The following is a 22,323-nucleotide window of genomic DNA, read 5'->3' as shown; positions in this document are numbered from 1 at the left end:
CAAACAGACACTCAGAGCTTGAAGGGCTGGATTCTCAGTCCAGCCAACTCTCCCCTCAGGCCCCACATACCCTGCAAAGGCCTTCTGACAAAGCCCTGCAATTGGGCAAATTTAAAGAGAAACTACGATGTGCCTTAAAATCAGTAACAGCACGACCACCAGCAAGGGCCCAAAGTGCAGCCCACAGCAGAGGAAATCCTGGAGCCATGGAAATAACCCTGAAGCTGCCAGCAATTTAATAGGATGAAATTCTTCATCTTGAACATGTGCAATGTAGGCAGACAAGGAAATTCACATGCTTACATCAACTCCTCTCTGTCCAGCTCAGGTTGCTTTAATAGCAGACAACTTACCAGTTCCAGCCCTGCTTACTGGAAGGGGAATATCTGTCCATTAAAGCTGTGAGCTTCAACAGTGCCAGCTTTTGTGTGCGGGCCAGCTGGGCAGCTGACTGGCCATCAGTCTGGAGGGAAAGGCTTTCCAGGTTCATGCTCTCTTCCACAGACCAGTGTTGCTTCCCATGCCTATGGGATAAATATTGTTTAAGCTTAGAACCATCTCCACCACCCCTGTTTTCTACCTGCATTGGTGAAGCACCTAAGACTCTAAATGACCTGCAGTTAGTTGCACTTAAACAAGGTACTTCCCATCCAGAAGGGCCTCTGGCAATACAAACTGTTTCCCGGATTCCAGTGCCTGAGTGGTCATGCAGATTACGAGTGTCCTACTTTCAGCAGAGGTCAGATGTTGGTACCTGTGGAGCGGTACCTGCCCCCAGCAGTGCACACCCTGCTACCTAGGACAGACTTTAGAATACTTTGGTCTGGCAATGCAATTATATTCCGAGTGGACAGAATCAAAGGCAAACCCAAGGATGGCTGACCTGTTGGTCTTTTTAGAGTCTGTGATGTAAGTCAGGTCTGCAGAACCAATCTCCTTGCCCAGGCCACAGCTGCTCTCTCCCTCAGCCTCCCCTGCTGTCTTGTCTTCTGAGCCCTCTGTTTCAAGAGAGCTTTCTTTAGGGGAAGGTGGATACAAAGAGGTCAAGTCACTGGCAAAGTCAGAATCCCTATCATCTGAGAACTTCTCTGTCCACTGATCAACCAACTTTTTGAGACCATTGACATCTGCTATGACACTGTTCAGTTCTGAGAACACATCGTCGTCACCAACTTGTGCTGCCTCCAAAGTCTCCAGGTCAATGTTGGGCATGTTGTCATACACGCTCCGCCTGTTATCCCCGCCCGACAGGGGACTCCTGAGGGCTCTGGGGTCCTTGGAACCGCTCCTGCTCCGGCTCCTCCTGCACCCATGGAAACTCCCAGTTCTCCAGTTAACAGAAGAGTTGTCTGCTGGAGACAGGGAGCTATCTGTAAGTACTGTGGGGAAAGTGCCAGGTTTATGGCCTTGTGGAATTTGAAACATCTGGTTCTTTTGTAACATTATGTCATTTTTTAGGTTTTGCTGAGATAGATCATTCCCCAGCAAGAGCTTGCTGGAGTCCATGTGCTCTGCATACGTCCCCCTTCCTTCACAGGGGCTGCCTGGTTTTATAACAGGACTTGGAGTGCTCCCTGTGCTGCTATTTGCAGACTGATTGCTGCTATTGCAGCTCTGGGGGGAAAAGGAAGAATTGCTCTTTGTTCGGATGCCAGAAAGGTCAGAAATATTTACACAGTTCAGCATCTTCATCTTTTCTTCATTAAGTCCTTCCAGAAGAACAGGTTCACTTATTATGGGTTTGGCCTTTGACTGACCACTCCTTAAGTTGCAGCTCCTTAAGTGCAGCTTCTCCATTTTCTTTAGAAGGCTCTTCCTCTTTTTAGATGGTGACTTATCCAAAAGCTTCTCCTCACTGGTGATATTTAAAAATTCACTGAGGGGAGGAGAACAACTAAAAGCAGAGTCCAGTGAAGGTACCTTAACTGAGGAACATCTTGAGGAACTTGTGCTGTTTTCCACATCTTCAAAAGGTTTTTGGGAGTTAACAACGTCACTGTCAGCACTGCTGGTGCTGTGAATTGAGGACACATCATGCTTATCACCATGATCCAGAAAGACACTGTCCTCGTTGTCGATGATCTTCAATATTGGGCTGCCTGGGGTGGAGGCACCAGCCCCTTCCTCTGCTGGAAAATCTGCCAGGCTCTCGATGCGAGACCACCGCTGACTGCACCTCTCATAAGCCCATCTGTCACTTATTGCACAGGGTTCATCATCTTCAGAGTCATCACTCTTAGAAGGAGAAAAAAACCAAAAACAGTTCAAGGGCAAAGTTAGGCAAATTATAAATTACAAAAACCAATTTAACATAAAAAGGAGACTTAAATTTTCTGCCAACTTCCAAAACCCCCAAGACCAACATATGGAAATGTGACCATTCAGTCACTGAACGTCTGGCCTGAGAGAGTTGAAAAACATACTGACTAATGACTCCCAAGCATGCTGACAAATCTGGGAAGTTTACCACAGGAAAAGGTGACAGATTTGATCTAAGGTGGAAAAATCCTGATTTGTGGCAAATCCAAGGGTATTGAAAGATAATTGTACTGGGTTTAGATGGCCTCTCCTAAAGCCAATCAAATCAAACACTCTCACGCTTCTGTGACCAAAACTCATCCATTTTCAGGTAAAGGGGTGTTTAGCTGTGGGACTGTGGCAGCATCAATACTTGTAGCACCTTTTGAAGCCCTCAGCCTCCCTTGCCACCTGCCCCAGGTGCCCCCTTTGCTGGATTGTCCCCACTCTGAGGGAACACAGAGACAGCAAAACACTAGAGAGATGGGAGCCACCTGTCTCTTCCCTGTGGGCTCTCTTGCCCCACTCTTCCCTAATGACAGAGCAGAACTCTCAAAAACCCAGACATTTTTTCCAGAAGAAGGCATTATTTTCTTGCTAGTCCTGCAGTTGGTACCTCAGAGGCTTTGCAGGCCTGGTGTTGCCCAGCCAAGCTGTGGCTACCACTCTGATTTAGCTGCAGCATTTTTGTGGCAGAGCCAAAGACAGCACAGCTAAAACCTACCCAGCTTGTATTTGCTGAACATTTGCATTGCCCATTTATTTCTTTGTTGAGTCAATAGGAGTGAGCTTTCAGCATTTAAATAAAGTGGGAAACTACTTAGGAGAGCAATGATAGTCATGTTGAGATGGGGCTTTGGGGCAACTGTAGGACAGTAACGTACTAAGTCAAATTTTAAAAGTGTTTCAAAAGCCACCCCTAATCTACCTTGCAAAGTTTCAAACATTATGTCGTTTCAATCTCCATCCTTGCATTTATGTTCCTCAACATAAAATGCAAATAGCAGAGCTTTGCAGGATGGAATAGAATAGAAAGTTCAGAAATTGCTAATCCTTCATGCACTTTTAAACCCCAGTGTTTGATACAATAGCTAAACACATCTTTAATTAGAACAGGAACTGTTACAAACATACCCGTTTCCTATCACGGCTTATTTCCACTTTCATTGATGCATACTTGTTCAGTGTGTTCAACCTTCTAGGGTATAGAAAAAAACCAGGAGTTTTAAATTTCAACTATTTTATTTCTTGAAAACAAACATGCACCAAACTAGTTGTGATCTTCTACCACGGAGTCTTCATTACTGGTGTCAAGCACTGACATTCTGTTAGAGGCTCCCATACATTGGTCCCCAAACCAGCACCAATAACCACCCCATGATGTTCATACTTCCAGTTCTGCCATCTTAAAACTGGAGAAGACAACAATAATCAATCATTTAATTAAAAAATCATATTATTAGCTTCAATGATTGTGAAAAATATCATGTTAAGATTTTGAAAATAAATGAAACTCTGTGTAGGCTTCTTGAAAAAGAAAAATTAAAAATTCAAGATGTTAACCTGTATCCCTGGAAGTACTGTATTATCTATCATTTTAATTAAAGCTTGTGCAATCAATAAGGTCCCAAACTAGTCAATCACTTAATTGTCAAACAATGGGTGGCATCAACAGGAGGCACACGGAGAGTCTCCAAGGAGCACTCAAGATAGAAGTCATACCAAGAAATAAAATATACCCGAAGTTCTCTAATATCTGCTGTTCTTTAGAGATGTGTGTGTGAACAACTCCTCTTGGTGCTCTGGTACAGGCAGAGCTGGAATTCAGGTGACCTGACAGGACAGAAAAGGACCAGAACACCTCACTAGGAGACGAACTTTCCAGTGCCCTAAGTGTTAGAAATCATAATTTCTGCTAAAGAAACTCTGCTAAACAATCTCATAATGAGAAGGCAACTGCAGCACCAAGTGAAGCAAAAGCCTTACACTACCCTGGCACTCTTCCATGGGGAAATTCCAAAGGGCCGTGAGTCTGACTTGGTACTGACAATGCAGGTCACTTGTGTGCTCTGAACAGCTGTGGCAAAGCAATAACTTCAAATCAATACCTTTGCTTCTCACTCGAAAAATATTCAGAAAACAGAACAGATCTCATGCAGATAATTTTTTTCTGCCTATCTGCTGGAACAGAAGTTGGAGGAAATTCCTCCACTCCATTTCATTATATGTCATCCTAGAAAGCATCCTGCCATGCTTGCAGGGAACTGGTTATTTTTTATCAGCTTGAAGACATTTCACATTACAAAAAAGATATTTAATGCTCAGTGTAACACCCCTGAGAGCTTGGATGAAGAAGAAGTGCAGACACATGCTTACTTTACCTTTTACTTCTTAAAACAACCAACTTCAGTGATACTAAACTGTGTGCTTAAGTGATTTCCTCCAGTCACAACATTGGTGACTCTTAGTCTCTGACAAAAACAAAGGCATGAGAAGATGACTGACAAAGAACTGTGGGGCCTGGGAGTATTAAAGATGATTCATTATTAATGTTTACCTGAACAGTGACTCAATCGCATCTCCATCTAAAAATTCATGATCTCTCCTTACAGTTTTTACATCAATGGGAAACTGCATATCTGTGAACAAAGAAGTTGAATCTGAAATCTGAGTTGTAATTGCAAAGACTTTCAATTTTGCAACTTATTGATCATAGGTGAAATGAAACTAATTCTATTTCTATAACTGTACGTTCATGCAAACATCCTTCCAGCAAGTGAGGATCAGTTCCTTAGAGCAAGTGGGAGAATAAATGTAGGGATCTGCTTGCTGCTGTTATTACAGGTGGACAAGCACTTCTGTATTTCCAGGAGCTTGCAGTCACCAAGTGCCATAGACAAGAAACATAAGATTGATAAATACAATAAAAAACCGGGATTATTTTCCATGAGCCTTTGTCATGGTGAGGTGCAATGCAGCGCATGACATACACTCTCTGAGCTGTAGTGAGCCTGACACATCATGCTGGGCTGGAAGCTGAAGAGTTCAATGTTTCAGCTCCTGAGGTTTAGCCTTGCAGGTGAGGGAACCATTGAGATCCATATGTATTGTCTTAGCTTATTCTATAAGCTTAATTTTCCTAGCCAGGTCAGGACACTGCATGAACAGCGAGGTAATGCAGAGGATTCATTTTCCAGAAGCATGGCAATGCACATTTCCAACAAACAGATTACAGAATAAAATCTGCTGTAGGCAGACAGGAAGCATTTCCAGGGACAGTAGGTTTCATGAAATACAGCTTTCAAATCCAGCTCTATGGCTTGACTTCAAATTTTCAATTTTGCAGTGACTGGGGGAGGTGGGAATGAGCGCAGTTAATGCTGCTCTTTCAACTGTAGTCCTTTGATAAAATCTTTCTGAAAAATAGATTGGCTTTTTTTACTTTCAATGTTTGTAACAAAAAACACATTTTAAAGAAAAACAGTTTTAAGATATATGCACGAGTGTGGCCTGAAAAATTACACAAGTTCTCAGCAAATCCATACCTCCCCCCAAGAAATAAGCACTGTTTGTAGTTATAACAACATGAAAACATGCTGAAATTGCATTTTTGACTGGCTGACTGCTGCTGAGTATTTCCTCTAAACACTTATGATTGCAAGATGATTTTTCCAACATTCTTTTTCAAAACTCCAATAAAGCAATCTCAGACCACAGGCTGGAGAGCCTCAGAGGAGTTTGGGTTGCCATCAGTGGTTGGAAAGATCACTTCCAGCACTCCAAGAAAAAGAGCTTGAAAAAATTATAAGCAACTAAAAATAACAAAAGCAGAAATTTGACTGAGTTACAGTCTAACAATAGGAAAAGAAAACCAGGGAAGATTTGGTCCTTTATAGAATTCTACTGAGTCCCTGCTGAGATGTCCCTTCTGCAAGAAAACACACCAGGTCACTATTTTTCTACAGGTTTTCATGAAGATATAGCAGAATTTGGAAGTGCTTCCATCAAAAATGTCAGGTTCTGAAATATATTATTTATGTGAACAATTCCACTCGAATTCCATGTCAGCTGCTTGACAAGTCTTTGTGATCATACCTTCAAACAGCTGAGCATACTGGGGAAATCCAGCAGCTCTCAGCCAGTCGCAGGCTTCTCTGGCTTCAATTTCTGCAATGAGAACACACAATTGTTCATGGACAGTGCTCACCAGAGTCACCTTTCACAGGATAAGATAATTTCACCTGGACATTCTCTGAGAATCCTGTATGTTAATGCTTTGTTAGGATATTGCTAAAAAGGAATAAATTCTTGCATCCGATGCACTTACACACACATAGCTCTGCAATAGTCATTCCACCATACAACAGATAAGCAAGCAAAGAAGAGAAATAGATATGAGCACACACTTGGGATGTCACACATCAGCGTAAACCAGCTATCCCTGAGCTGGGGGCAGTGGAACATCTGCTACAGGTTGGAATGAGTCACCAGAGCAGGCTGTAGGACACACATCTGTGCCCTCACACAGCAAAGCCTATTTGTGCATTCCAGTGCTGAGAGATGGTGATAAGACACCAACAAATCCTATAAATAAACTCAAAATGCTCTCACAACTTTAATAACACTGGACACAGCCTAAGCATTCCCAGAACAAGAGTTCTCAGGAGTACCTGTTGCTAAGGTCTATCAATATTTATTTCCTTGCCAACTACCTACGCAACTTGGCAGCCACTGCAGCACAGCAGATGTCAAGAACTAACTGCTCACTTTGTGACAACTGGTAAAGGCCTGTGGCCAGTTCTGTGACATTCCCACAGGAGCAGAGCAGAACACAACCTCACAGAATCATACAATACAAGACTCCTCAAAAGCACAGGCAGGTCAGCATGAGTACATGGCTTCAGGCTCTAATCTCTGCCAACACTAGAAATGTCTGGGTCTGTGGAAGAGGAGAGGCCTCTCATGTACACTTTCTGCAGGTTTGTGTGCACCCCAGCTCATGTTACACCAGACAGAAACCTAAAGGCAAAGACTTCTTTGAAAAGAACATTTTTGAGCTACCTTAAAATCCAGTGTGTTCACTAGAGAGAAATGTTTTTAAAGCATCTTAAAGTGTAGCATGATAGGCCAGAGGAACAGAGCTGTTCCTTAAAACTATTTTCTTTACACATACACTCACAGATTAGGATTCCAAGGCACTTCACACACATACCTGTTCAAATTCACTGCTTGCTTTGCTCAGACTTCTCAGTTGCAAGTCATCAGTGCAACAGACTGAAGACACTAACCAAAAAAATCATAAAACTTCCATGATTTTATTTTTCTACTTTAAAACTTCAAATGGTTTCCATTATCACTTGGTCAAATTGGACAATGCCATTCTAACACAGGCTTCCCTGCACAAAACTGTATGGCTTTTTCATCTGAGAATAAAGTGATATCACAGGAAGACCAGGATATTTTTACACAAAACAGATGGATGAGTCTTTTTTCACACTGCAGAACAGAAACTAATTTCTTCTACAATAGCCTATATACACTATGCCTATATTTATTGCTATACTTAGTGCCATAATTTATCATAATCTTTACCACAACACAGCATGTACTGAATACCAAGAGAGGAGACAAAAAAGACAAGCACTGTACTCACAGAGCAAAAAAAGGAAAGAAAAGCTACTTGTAGAAAAGAGCCAGGAGGATGACCAGTCTAACACCAAAATTCTTCACAAAGACAAAGCGATTTTCATTTAGAAAAACCCAGTAGATTCACTCAGCCACCTCAGCTGTGGAGAAACTGTAGCTGTCCTCATTCCAGACCTCAGCCTACTCAGCCAGAGCCTGTGTACAACAATCCTGAGCTCAGACAGGGACTCTGTAGGGGCTGAAGCTTCCCCAGTTCCCAGCATGTTAAAAGCACAACTGCATTTTTAGACCAAACCAAGCCATGAACAGTGATGCAAAAAAGAACACAAAGATAAGGCAGAAAAATATTTGGCATCTAGTGAGGATATTTTCAATGAATATGACTGAAAATACAAAGACATTGTCACACTTATAGATGGCCTCTTCCATAGAACAAGGACAAAGGAGCTGGGGGAATTTTCTTTGTTGATTTAAATCTTCAGGCCTTCTAACATACCTTTGCACAATCACAAGGCATGTTTGGATTGGATATTAGGAAGAAATTCTTCCCTGGGAGGGTGGTGAGGCCCCGGCACAGGTTGCCCAAAGAAGGTGTGGCTGCCCCATCCCTGGAAGTGTCCAAGACCAGGCTGGACAGGGCTTGGAGCAACCTGGGATAGACGAGTGGATGGCAACTTTTTGACATCTTTGGGTGCTATCTGCACGACTGAAATAGCAGAGCAACCTAAATGTGTCACCTCCCTCTCCTGAACTGATTTCATAATTAAGCAGATGAAAAAAAAAAAAAAAAAATCCTGCAAAGCTTAATATTCCTAGATTAGAGGCTGGCAGCAACTTTTCCATGCCAAGCCAGCTATTTCCCCATGGGCTACAGGTGGTAGGTTACTAGCAGATGTTTATGAGAAACAGCACAGAGTACACAGCCTGTGCCACCCTTTGGCTGTACCATGTCCCACAGGTACGTTCTGTGCTGAAGGCTCAGTCCAGTCCCCCTGCAAACAGCACTGAGTCGTGGCTGTGCCCAGCCTGCCCGTCCCAGCAGCCCCAGCACAGCCGCCCTCCACGGCTGCTGCCCCCTTCCCCATTGCTCCCTTCTCCCTGGAGCCCCAGCACCTCATCAGCTGGGCTGTGACACCTCTCCTGCAGCCACTTGGGCTAAAAAACTGTGTCCCCCCATCTGAGCACTGTCCTGTTTGCAGACTGCAGGGCCCACACTCGTCAGGTACTTGAAAACCAGATGCTACAGCGTGAATTAAGTCCCTATCAGAATGAACATCAGTGTTAACCAGATCGTTTGCAATAAAGAAAAGACATCTGTGCTGAGATTTGGGCATTGTCTCTGAGATGTTTTCCTCACCAGAAGCAGCACTTTCCTAACAACAAGGCAGAGGCAGCAACCAAAACCAGTGACAGCTGGTATCAAACAGGCCAGTCAGCCTTACTATGAGGTGATCACAAACTTCAGCTAAAGAAGAATGTCAAACTGTACTTTAAATAAATACTCTGAATAAAATGGGAGGATATCAATTTCTGTTTGAAAGCATCAGCACAGTGAACCTCGCTGCCAGGATGCAGTGTGACTTTCAGTTCCTGCCAAAGCAGGAGACCTCCTCCTTCCCCCAGCTGCGAGTTCCTACCCTTCCTCACTGACAGCCCGAGCCTATGCCAGCAGGTCCTGTCAGCCAAACTGGCAGGAAATCAGTCACTTTCGTTTGGCAAGATGAGATTTATGAAGTTTTAGCTTTCTGAATCGGCTACCACATGTTCTGCTAGGTTCCAGTGGCAGGACACAGGCAGTGGTGGGTACATGCAGGGACAGATGTGGGAACATGCACCTGCCTGCCCAGGCCAGGGAGCTCAGCCTACTGTGAGACCTTTACCTAAATGTACCGCTTCCTAAAAGAGTTGTCTCATTGTTTCAGTATTTCAAAGCAATTTTTAAACAGATTTTTAAAACCAATGGTACACACATTACTTCTATCTCCCTCCAAACCAGTTTTCCAGTTTCAACAGGTAGGAATCACACGCTGATCAGGACTTCACTACTTAAAGGGATCTGTGTTTAAGTCTGAACGCCTTCCAAAACCATGGCAGGAAGAAGAACAGTTGGAGAGGTTTTTTTGCTGTTTGCAGCACTCCTGCATGAGTTACTGCAGGATCCTCCTTGTCCCCTTTTCTGTAGGATGCAAGTGTGGTACTTGTGGCAAAGAAAGGATTTCTCAACATGCCCAGCCCAGAGCCACACTCGTGCAGACAGGAGAACAGATCACAGGGTAGGACCGACTCCTCGCTTTGACTGCACATTGCATCATTCTGTAGAGAAACAGAAAAAAATCCAAAGGATTTTGCTCTTTCCCAACCTCTGTCATTATACAGGAAGACCTTTTTTTTTCTCTAAATGGCAGTAATCCTCCTCAACAGCCACAGACAAGCAGGTGCCCAGGGTCCCCACTTGATGTGCCACAGCAGGGACAACTGTACCTCATGGGGAAATGCTGCTGCCTCCTCCTGTCACTGACAATCCCAGGCTGGCACCCCCCTCAGCCTCTCCAGAGCTGGAGTCAGCAGGCCCCGTGCATGCTTGGCATCCACACATCAAACTCTGCCACACATTTTTCCTACAGCTCACGAGCCGTGGGCTGTGAACTGACAGGTCCTTTACGCACTGACTTAGATCCTGTCATTCCTGCTTGTGCTGGCAGTGGTGGAAGCGACAAGGGGTTTTCAGGTTCTGTTTCAAGATCAAATGATGAGTTTCCCATCGCGTCTTTCTGGTTTGTGCATCTTCCTAGGGCTATAAGAATTGATGTAACTTCCCTGTGACTTACAGCTGCTAATGAGGCACTTCATTTTATACACACCCTGTGAAAAATGCATTTGCTGTGCTAGAACTCTGACTTCTGGAGGGCGTTCAGAACTGCATTTTACCTGTGACAGGATTTTTAATAACTGTTTTTATTTACATTATATCCTTTTACCTAAAAAGAGAGTTGGGACATGATATCTACTCCATGTTGAAGGTTCAAACGCGATGCTTTCAAAGCAGGGTGTTTGCACTGACCAAGATAAGCAGTCAGGGACTTGTAAAACTGTCAAACTCTCCAAAAGCTAAGATGGATCATAAATAAGTGGAAATGTTTCTTCTGTTTTCCCTTGTGCAATGCAAAATATCAAAGCTTAATTGTACTTTACTAACCCACTTGAGGAAGAGGGGAAAAAAAAAGAGATTAAAGCTTGGAATTTAGCCAGGATAATTTAGGCTCCATGCAGATAGTGAACATAAATGTCTGGAAAATGAAAAGGCCAAGATATTTGTCCTTTCATTCCTACTTTACTATCATGCTGGTGTTTTGGAACTGCAGCCAACTCTTCAGTTATCACAGCTGGGAACTGCAATATATCCCAGAACTTCGTGGCAACCTTAACTGCATCTTTATCCAGCTCCTTGGCATCAGCTCCCAAGCTGATTACTAGGAGTCCCAATCTGACAATAAGATCATTACTCGGGTCCTTGTCATTAGCCTCCTCTGTTGGTTTCTGGGACCAGTTTAAAGGCATTTTCTTTGCAGATCACATTAACTCGCTTGTCAGTGCTGGCTGATCTTTTAATTGTTTCTATGCATGTTAGAGAAGGTACTGTTGGCTCTACGGCAATTTCAAAGGTCTCATGGAAAGTAGGTACCTAATTCACATCAACTTTAGGAGAAATGAGAGTGTAACTCTCTGATTTCCAATCCACACTGGAAATTCCTTATCCAAGGAAGTGGGGTGAGAGAGGGGATTTATCTCCCTGCAATCTAATCCCAGATATGCTGCTTCTCCGTGCTTCAGCCCTGCTGGCTGCGAAGCGGGAACAGATCCCACATTTCTCTGACGCAGAAGCTCCTTATGGATGTTTTTTCACAGGACCCTTGTACGTGATTGAGAAACACTTGATGCAAGATTCCTGGGCGGAATTTTAGCAGGCAGGGTACCGCTTGCTGCCACTAGAGCCAGTATCAATAAACCTCCAGCACACAAGTAACAAACCCCAAAACAAGTGAATTGTCTGTGCTCTTTCATTGTGTAGCACTAAATTTTCTTTAATTATGCAAAAGGCCAATAACACCACAGTGTGTGATACAGGTTCAACCTACGTGTAAGGAACTATTTAACCCAACAGAGACTGCCCAGTAAGCTGTTATATCTAAAAGCAAGATGGTTTATTGGCCCTGCTAAGGCTGTGCTTTGCTGAGCCTGCTGAGCCTAGGGCAGTGGACAATCTTTATTGGGTCACTCTACCCTGATGGAATGAGATATGCAACGAAGTCAGACAACCTACCTGGAACTTTGCAAATGCATCCAACAAGTCAGCAAAAGCAGCAGCTACAGGAAGAGCACGATACGATCCAAAGTGTTGACAGCCTAAGAGCTGCTGTCACACTAACAAAGCAGTGGTAGGAAACAGCAGCACCCACCTGGACCCTCACCCGGGGATGCCATCCACCCACCCGGACCCTCACCCGGGGATGCCATCTGCCACAGCACCCACCCGGACCCTCACCCGGGGATGCCATCCACCCACCCGGACCCTCACCCGGGGATGCCATCTGCCACAGCACCCACCCGGACCCTCACCCGGGGATGCCATCTGCCACAGCACCCACCCGGACCCTCACCCGGGGATGCCATCTGCCGCAGCCCCGCTCCGCTCCGCTCCGCTGCGGTGGCACCGCCTTCCCCCGGCCGGGCCCAGCCCCGCTGCCCCAGCCGGGACAGCCCCGCCCCGGCCCGGGACAGCCCCGCCCGCCCCCGTGTCCCGGGTACCTGCCCGTCCCTGGCGAGTGTCCCTGCCTGTCCCTGGCTGTTCGGAGCCGCTGTCCCGCCCCAGTGCCCCGCACTCGCTCAGACGAAGGAGTACGGAAGGCAAATCGACACCCTCTGGTGCCGCTGCTGGCTTACCCCCATGTTTTAAAGTTTTGCCGATGTCATTCCTCAAAGTTTTACAAAATTAGCTACTTTTTTCACTTTTTCCCCCCTTTCTAACAAATACGCAGAACACTCCTACCTCTACCCTCCAAATAAAAATGGGCCGACGCTGCATCCCGCAAAGCAGTCGCTGTGCCCAGCAGCACAGAAGGAACAGAGCAGAGCTGGGATTCATCCCTAAAACGGACCTGTCATCCCCGCTGCCGAGAGTGACCCAGCCTCAGGATGTTTTGCAGTGAGGTCCCTCGCCACAGTGGTTTTCATGGGTCAGACAGAACCCGTACTTTTATTTTGCTTATATGGACTTAGTCTAGACTAAAAAGGGTTTGTGGTCCGAAAAGCTCACATGCAGTTGATCAATGAATCTGGCTGCTAAAATCATATTAGCATGTTTTTCAACCTCTGCAACAGACTCAACTTCTTTGCATTTGCTGTAGTTCATTACTGCTATGATTTGACTTTCTGTTTTTAATGATGTGGTACAAAATCTAGTAAAAAACCATGATCAGTCTTTGCAGCCTGAACAACCATCAACAGGTACAGAGAAGCATGTAGGCTAGTCTCAGAAGAACATATCAAAAGTTTTAAATAATTTCCCTACAAGTTAACTTTAAATCCCTAATAATTTTATATCTGCTGGACTGTCAGGCATTACAGTTCAATAGGACAGATGGAAGGGTGGGATGGTGTGTTAATTTACAGAGGTTGAAAGATAATTCAGACTCCATGAACCACTCCAGGAAGCCAGACCAGGCTCTAAATTTCTGTAGAACAACTTCGTGCAGTGTTTAGACTCTTACTGTTTGGAGCCTAAAACAGAGCAGGAAAAATAAGAACTTGCATGAAGTGGATAAGCAAAAATCTTCTGATTAAAATAAGAATTCTTATAGATGAAGAAAACTTCTTTTTCCTAATCTCATTTAGGAACATTATACCCTAACGAAGTTACAATTTATGGGTGTATTTCATTATCACTAGTTTTCTGTATAACAACCAAATGCAAAATTTTCACAGACCTATGATTTATTTTTGTGCAATTGCTTCCTAGATGGACAGTTTGTATGGCAATGAAAAAGATGTTTGATATTGGCACCGGGTGACACAATACAAAAGAAATTAGGGTAGTGTGATATATGGCATTTGCTATGATTACCTAAGAAACTGCTTTTTGCCAGACCCACCCAAAGCCATATAAAAAGTACACACCCTGCTTTGATTAAATTTGCAGCTATATGCTTGGATTAGGGAGACAGAATGTATCATTTAAATCTGGGGATAACATCAGTAGACTGCTCCCATCCCATAGAAATTCTCCAACCAGAGCATGCAGTTTCCCTTTCCCACCCATTTTCCTTTGGGAGTTTCCCACAAGAGGACAGTGCACAACCCTAAAATGCTCATTTTCCTTCTCTTTGACAGTAAACTACCATCAAGCTCCCTCGTGTTGTGTGGGTCACCAACCATGAAAAGGCCCACAGAAAATCTTAGGGGTGAACTCCTCCAGTACAACACAGCATTCAGTGGAGAATTTCGGGAGGCTTTTCAGGAAGGAATCACATTCCTCCATTTTGATCATTTTATGTATCCTATAGGACAATGAACCCAGGGAACCCTGGCATCTGCCTCTCATTAGAGGATGTTCAGCCCACACACAGGAAGCTTACACACTGGAGTAAGGGTGTCTGGAGTAAGGATGTCTCAGGTTCAGAAGGGGCAGCTGACGACTTGTGGGGCTGCTGGTGGAGGTTCCCAAGACAAAGACAAGAAAACATTTCCTGCTCACCTGGGCTTTTCAGTTCCCAGCTCTGCAGCTCGCCAAGGAGCACCCAATAACATTACTAGAGCCTCAAAGCTTATGCCAGTGCTTGGGACTGATGCCTGGAAAATGGGATCTTTTTCTCCAAATGGTCATTGTTGCTTGATTTCCTCTTTTCTGGAACCACTGACCCTTGCTGAAGACTCCAGAACCTTTCTGATGGGTTTCATTCCAAGCTTTGATCAAACCCCTGACTGTCTTCAGCACATGCAGGGATTCTGCCCAGAGTGGCTCCAAACCAGTCACATTCCACCTTGCTCAAATGTGGTGAAAACAGTCCTAGAGTGGGTCATTTTTAAACAACTTCACAAAGTACTGCATGACCAAAATTAATTGTTTTTAGAAATGAGCCCGCTGCTGCTAAATTCCTCACTCATGCTTAACCAAAACTGTGCAGAACCTCCAAGTCACCAAAGTTATTTCAGACAGGCAAGCAGTGCCAAGACAGTTATTTCAGAAGTGCCAAGCAGTGGAGTCACTTCCCATTCAAGCCAAGCTCCCTTCATATTTTAATTCCTGTCACTGGAGTATTTCCGATACACTTACCAGAGATCACCTCCCTCCTTTCTTCCCCTCTCTCCCTTCTACCACCTCCCTCAATGCTTTTCATGAATCAAAGCTGAGTGAAATTTCATTTCTAACTTTCTCTTGGTAAGATCCCAACATAATTGTTTTCTGTTTTCTTCTCTGATGATCTTGAGTTAACATAGGAGATCAAGGAATCTAACTTCAGCTGTGACTATACTAGGAGGCATCAAGAAAGGTATTTCTATGGAGACAAGTTGTTCAGAGAGAAGCCACATGATTAATTAACAAGTTAGACCAACTGGGAGGAAAAATGCAGAATAAAATACAGGAAATACATGGAGACAGTTAAAAGAGGGGGATGTTAAAGGTGGTGGGGAATAACTATCAGTTAGAAAGAAGAAAATTAATAAGCTCACTAGAAAAGGATTTAAAATAAAAAATAATTAGATGAAATTAAGGGAAAAAAGAGATAGGTTTACGAAACCAAAAATTCCTGAGAAGGAAATCCATTGGTTAAAAAGTATTTTTCTAGGGACAAAGACTGAAACTTTATCATCTGTGATGCAAGAGAGGTTAGACATATGTGTATTGCAGGGAGATAAACTGCACAAACTGCACATATGTGTATCGCAGGGAGAAAGATGTACAAACAGAAACCTGGACTGTGTCACTATTTTTCTTCTCTTGTGACAAGAGTGAGCTCAATAAAGTCTTTAACCTTTTTTTGAAAGGAGGAAAATAATATTGTTAAATATAGACTCTTGAATATGCTGAAGTGCTGTTGAGGTGAAGTCAAAACATTAACCCATCATATTATAGAAGTAGCATCTTGTTACCACTCTGGTCTTCCTGTCAGAAAGCATCTGTGTAAGAACAGAAGTATGAGAAAATAAGCACATTCAGTGGTCCCCTGAAATTAACAGCAGGTTTTTTCCCCTGAAAATCAAGATAGAATGGTTTGGCTCCAAGTCATTCAAAAAGCGCTTGGATTACAGGAAGTCCATTCTCGTGGTTTGTCCCTCTGTAGCCATTCAAAACCATTTAGACCTGATTTTCCAGTCTTCACCATCAAAATCTTAAAACATGATTAAAAACTTTCAAATGGTTCTCAGGTTATTGTCTCCACCTCCCAATGAACTTTGCTTGGCTGCTTTCACTGGGACATTCCAGTGAAACCTGCAGCAGATAAAGCATTATCCCATTTCCAAGCTTACTTTCACAGGCCTGAACTCTAGAAAATGCTGCTATGGATTTTGGTCCCTGACAGGGTCTGGCAATCATTAATCCTAATTTTTATGTCTTCCTTTCTAAACAGCCTTCAATAAAAAGGTCACAGCAACACAAAATGGTAGGGAATTACCCATGCCCTCCCCTCCCTTACCTCTTCTGGAAATTCCTGCAAAATAAAATCCAGGGAGAATTCCCCTTCTAATACCGGGTACCAGAACTGAGATTCAAAGACAAACCCTTTTTTAAAATGGAAAGGTAAAAGGTCCTTGTTATTCCTGTATCCCTTAGCAGCTGGTCCATTTATATGGATGTTTGCCTGCTCCTATGATAATCACAACTACTCCATGATGTGATGAAAGGAAATATTGTGGAATTGTTAATTATAAAAAACAACACAATGTTGCCTCAGCCAGTGGGTGTCAATGACTTGATTTGATCTTCCCTCCTTTAAATTCCAATGCCCCAATTTTCATTAAAACTGTAATCTGCTTCTCATTAGAGCAGGTCAAATCTCAAGCTGGAATTTAGCTTTTGCTTTCTGTTGTTAAAAGTCAAGCATTTTTAAGAGGAAAACACTATGCTATCATGATGAATTCCGGGGATTTTCTCAGGAACTTTTAGGGTTAGACTAAACAAATTGAAGAATTCTTTCAGAGCTAGTGAAGTTCCTAAAATGTGGGTGAGAGAATGTAACAACAAAACCCCTAACTTCTTGTTTCAGAGATTCACCGAGACCACTTAGCATGAAAAAGCTCAGGAGAAATGTAGTGGATGCATGGAGTCAGAAATCTGTGTCCACCCTTCATGCCTAGGAACAGAGCCTGGAGGAGTTTAACTGCCTAGTGCAGGGAACAGGGTACCCAGAGTGAAATCACAGCTCTGACCCCCTGACAGCCAAGAAAAATGAGCAGAGTAAGCACTTTGATTTTCTCAATCGCTTAACTTCTTCTCCTATCTCAAGAGTCACTTAAAAGGAAAAGTGACATTGAAGGCAGAGCCACAGACACTTCTGAAGTCTGTACATGAAAGCTTTAACCTGCAGAGCCTTGGCCAGGGTGCTTGAGGAACAGAGCAAAATCTGTGCTCACAAACAGACCTTCCTGAGGAAGGAAAGCACTCGATCGATAACGCAGCCTTGGAGGCTTCGTTTCAGTTCTCTCTTCCAAAATGTAGCCAATGCTTTGGATAAATATAACTGGATTGAAAGCATTCTGCAAAAAAGTTCAAGTTAAAGTCAACATCTTACTGCTGAAGCTTAAAAAACACTTCTGCATAAGTTGGAGGAAAAAAAAGATTGTTGCTTGTAATCTCTTACATTTCCTATTCCCAGTAAAGAATAGTCCCTAAAAGCTTTTGTCTTCTCTGTTATTAAAATGCATTTCTACAATTGTAAGAGAACTTGGGCTTGGTTTATTTACACTCCAGCGAGAGCAGGCCCTGCACAGTGGAACAAATAAGTTGCTGAAATGGTCCTGAAGAACCTTTTAGATTGCACCTGCTTATATTTGGACCTGAGATACTTGGGAATAGGTAACTCTTACCTCTTTTCACATGCACCACACAGAGGCACTGTCAGTAATGCTTGGGTTTTTATTCAAAGTAACTTTATTTCAGAAATGACAAAATGTTTTTTCAAGCAAAGCAGTCAGGCTAGACTCCGCTACTCTCCAGAGTAAATTTTTGAGACTAATGTTCCTTAGAAGGAAAATCTTGAGGGTTTTCATGTGAGAAACAAATCCAAAAGAGTAAGATCACGCATAATCAGCATGTATCCCAGGCATTAGTGAGCACAGTGTCCTGCCTTGGATGATGGTGGTTATTGCCAAAGACATTACATGATGTGGGAGAGCCAGACAAACACATGAGAGGGGACAGAACATCACAAAATATATGAAGTTCCTCTAAGTAATATGTGTGGAACTGTATGGAAAAGTATCTTCTTTCAACTGCTCCCACATAAGAAGCCACAGATTTTAACTGGCTTTGATTCACAAAGCCTTGTTTCACAGCCCTCTGCCCACTGCCTGCTTCTGGTGACCTGGATGGGAGTTCCACACAGCCCTCGCTGCCACTGTTCAGCATGGACATTTTACACGGAGGGAGAAATTAGGGACAGAAGCAGCTCACCTCCATCTCAACACTGAGACCCAATATACAGTCAGTGATGTCCTCTGTCTTCTGAAGGGGTTCTGCAGCCTAGGCACCCCCGGGGGACCTCATTCCTGCTCGGAGTCACTGTCAGTTCAGCAGCACATAAAGAGAATAAACTCACCAGGACATTTTCAGCTATTTAAATAAATAAACCAACCCAGACTGCTCACTCTATGTCTTACCAGTACACCTCCAAAGGGCTGATACGGGGACATGGATGGATGATCCATTCTAGGAATGACACTTTGACACTTGAGAAATAAAACCCTTTGCGTAAAATAACCAACAGGAATCACTTCTGTGCTGCTGTGTCCCTCTGACATGAGCAGGCCTGCAGGTGTGAAGTTGTTCACAAACCCACACCGAGCTGTTCCTTTCCCCAGCCAGTGCAGCGTGAGCCAAGTGCCTTGGCACAAACAGGAAGCCTCCCCTCGGATGCAGCCCCACCGTTTCACCAGGGTTTGAGTTTGGTGTGTGGGCAAACAGAGCCACAGTGGAAAGTCCCTCAAGAGACTGCGGCATCCCTGGCTAAGCAGGTGACGTGACTCAGAGACTGACAGAGAGCTCAGCCCTTTCCTCTGGAGATCAGACATTGCTGTGATACTGCTGTGAACCAAGGCTGAGTGAAATGAGATCTGTATCCAAATTCTGCATCCTCTTTCAGTCATGGTTCTTGAAAAGTAGTGGTTTCTTGCCTGACCAGAAAAGCAGAGCACTACCTTGTGCTTACCTTTCTTCCTATCTTCATTATAGCTGTTGAACAAAGTGGTTGGACAGAGGATTCTTCAAGGGTCCAGTGGACGCTCATTCCAGCAACAAATCAAAGCAGCTGGGCAGATCAATTTTTTGCCAATCAGCCAAAGCCAGTACCTCCTAATTTTAGCAGATTGATTTTGTACATGAAAAGACAGTTTCTAACTGTTAACTGTGTTAACAGTTCAGGAAGCAGAAACAGGCAAGTGCCATATTAGAGCAAAGACTATCCTGAGTTTATCTCTGCCTACAGTCAGATCTGGAAATCCCCTGAGAACAGGTTTGCTTGTGAGTATTTTCAAGAACTCCTTGCTTTTGAGCTAAATAGATGCCAGAGAAATAAAGCCATCTAAATGTCAGAGCTTTGGGAACTGGTGGTCCAGAGTTATTACCAATGGTGTGGAATTGCCACCGGAGTGAGCAATGGGATGCAAAGGAACATGGAGTGTTTTGTCACAAGAGAGCAAGGTATGGTGACTCCCATAGATAAGAAGCACTAGAATGTATAAAATTTGGAAATTTTAGCAATTTATTGGTGAAATTGAATATTAGAATAGTAAAATCTGAAAGGTAATTAGGTTTTGATAGAATAATGATTAAATAGATGTAGCAAATACTGGCTAGAATTCTCCACAGTTTGGCCACAGTCACATCCTTGCTTCATTATTTTCAAGCATTTGTGAAGCCATAATTTTGATGAATAATTGGGGACCAATAGATCTTACCTATAGTTCTGCTGTTTGGTATGAGCAACTAATCCCACAGTGATCTTGACCAGTTTGCATTCCCCCATAAGCTGAAACTGTTTTCAAAGGTATTTACTTGTCAAGTATTAACCAGTCTGTTTCCAGGGATGTGACAATAACAGAGAAGGAAAAAGTAATGGTGGTCAATTTGAGCCAAATCAATCATTATGGATTATGCACTGATTTTATGATACAATTGATGCTCTTTGCTCTTTTCCTGGCTCAAATTTATCATCAGAAAATAATTCCTTGAAATCTTTGAGACATTCACAGAAAACACCGCTGTTCTATTTCTGTGGGTTTTTTATATGTGCTCATTTCTATGACAGATGCTTAAGCTTTTCGTTTGAATCACTAATGGTAATGGTAAAGGCCAATGGTAAACTTCTGAAAATGCAACTGTTGTTTGGGAGAAATAACAGCCAAAAGATTTTGATAAATAGCCTCAATAGATTCCATAAGTATATGTAGCATTTTCATCTCAAAAGCAGCACAGCTTGTATCTGGACCTCAGAGAAGCTGAGACTCATTTTGGCTTTTCACTCTGGCACTTTAAATGAGAAGAAGATGTCAAAGGGAACAAGAATAAAGCAACCAATGAGGAGGAAAAAAAAAAAAGGAACCTGGAGATCAGTATCTATAAGGCAAAGTGTAAAATTGCAGTAGCAACTTTCAAATCCATTTTCCAAATGTACATGTGCTGTCTAGTCAGGGAACTACAGAGGAGCTCCCCTTGCAGCCATGCTATGGATTGTGACAAGAGGCAAGAAACAGGTCAATATTCGGAGTGCTTTGAAAATCATTTCCTTTGCAGCAACACTAAAAAGTGGAAATACCTCAGAAAGATGACAGTGTTGATCTAATCATGTATCTCATTTTTACAATAGACCTGGAACTGATGTCAAATCAATTTAAAGGCAACATAAAAGTAGATTCATGTTATGGTAGGCTTAGGCTACAATGTATCTCAGCAATGCCTGGGAGCTTGTTTTATTCTCTGCATGATAATTGTTTACTGAAATAAGGGAATAAAGTTGACATATAAAATCAGCTCTTAAAATATTTTAGGAGTACATTAGAGCTCTGGAAATAAATATTTAAAATAATGAATAGATAATGTCCAGCTCGCTTGTCTATCACAGGAATCCATTTCCCCTCTGTCCAGCATGCACCTCTACTGACCTAAAATGCTGTGTCTAATAATACTGAGAAGAAACTACTGAAAGAGTTCAGTCATGGTTGGATGGAAAATTCACTCCCCATTCCTAAAATGTAGTCCTTTAGATATAAAGATGGGCACCAAGCAGGGGAACTATTAAGAGAGCCTAAAGAGCTCAGAATGGGATGGGGATGCTGGCACAGTTTTCCCGTCCTCCAGGTTGCAGAAAGCATTTCTGCTTCCACAACCCAACTGTCCCAGCTCCCGGGAACCAGGGCGTGGCCAAACCCCAGGCAGCACCTCCTGTCCCAGCCATGGACCTGCTCGAGGCCGGAGCATCGAGACCGACTGCAGCCACTGCGTGCCCTTGCTCAGGACCCCCATGCACGGGGGCTCTCCAGCAGGGTTTTACGGATGCAGCGTGTCTCTCGTCAGAGCCTCAGTTGTGTACATAACTCGTGCTGACCTCTTCCTTCTCCACCAAGGCACTTGTCCGAGCCAGAGATCTGTCGGGCGTCACCAGGCTGCTTATTTGACGCACTATTTTTAAATAACTCACAAATATTTAAACAACATTTCTATCAGCATTACATGTTTAGAAGACATCCAGGAATGTCAAGAGTACCCGAGCTGGCTGGCCCACATTGAGCACAGCCCTGCAACAGTGCCGAGTGATCGAGTGGCCTGCAGCTCACACCATCTCATGAAAAGCCCCTGGCAAGCGACACAGAGCTTTCAGCACCCCGGCGAGAGGGCTTTTGTGAGACAAGCTGGGAATGCACAGCACAGTCTGAGACACCAAGCCTTAGTGGCCTTTCTTATGGTTTAGTTGTGATTTGGTTTTAGGGAACAACAAAGAACGCAAAGTCACTACTGAAGACATCAATATCCAAGTTTTGGTCCTTTTATCTCTGTGACATCTCTTGGAGGAGCTGACAGCACCCATTATGGCTAACAACCCTTCGCTGGTTCTGAGAAAGGCTGTGAGCCCAAGTCTAGAGACTAACTGAACCAGTGGTCCTGTCACA

At 43.5% G+C, this 22,323-nt stretch overlaps 1 protein-coding gene across 6 annotated transcripts in view; it reads right to left on the bottom strand.

The window, feature by feature from the left end:
• LOC104693535 (rho GTPase-activating protein 7-like) overlaps nt 1–22,323 on the bottom strand; it is a 52,996-nt gene that overhangs the window by 14,258 nt on the left and 16,415 nt on the right. For 4 of the 6 annotated variants that reach the window (XR_005603042.1, XM_039559496.1, XM_039559497.1 and 1 more), the window contains exons 1-6: nt 12,603–12,661; nt 6,394–6,465; nt 4,856–4,937; nt 3,433–3,496; nt 884–2,235; nt 354–524 (exon numbers count right to left, since the gene is read on the bottom strand). Coding sequence is in view for 5 of the 6 variants with exons in the window: in XM_039559496.1 (XP_039415430.1) it covers nt 354–524; nt 884–2,235; nt 3,433–3,496; nt 4,856–4,937; nt 6,394–6,465; nt 12,603–12,615 (1,754 nt within the window). In the remaining variant the exon portion in view is untranslated. Of the gene's footprint in view, nt 1–353; nt 525–883; nt 2,236–3,432; nt 3,497–4,855; nt 4,938–6,393; nt 6,466–12,602; nt 12,662–22,323 lie in introns of those variants that run through there. The other 2 variants (XM_010406225.4, XM_010406229.4) reach the window with 2 other exon arrangements.

Source organism: Corvus cornix, chromosome 13 (assembly GCF_000738735.6).
Source record: "Corvus cornix cornix isolate S_Up_H32 chromosome 13, ASM73873v5, whole genome shotgun sequence".
Taxonomy (NCBI): domain Eukaryota; kingdom Metazoa; phylum Chordata; class Aves; order Passeriformes; family Corvidae; genus Corvus; species Corvus cornix.
The sequence above is the reverse complement of the archived record's forward strand: the minus strand, read 5'-3'. Positions and strand labels throughout refer to the sequence as shown.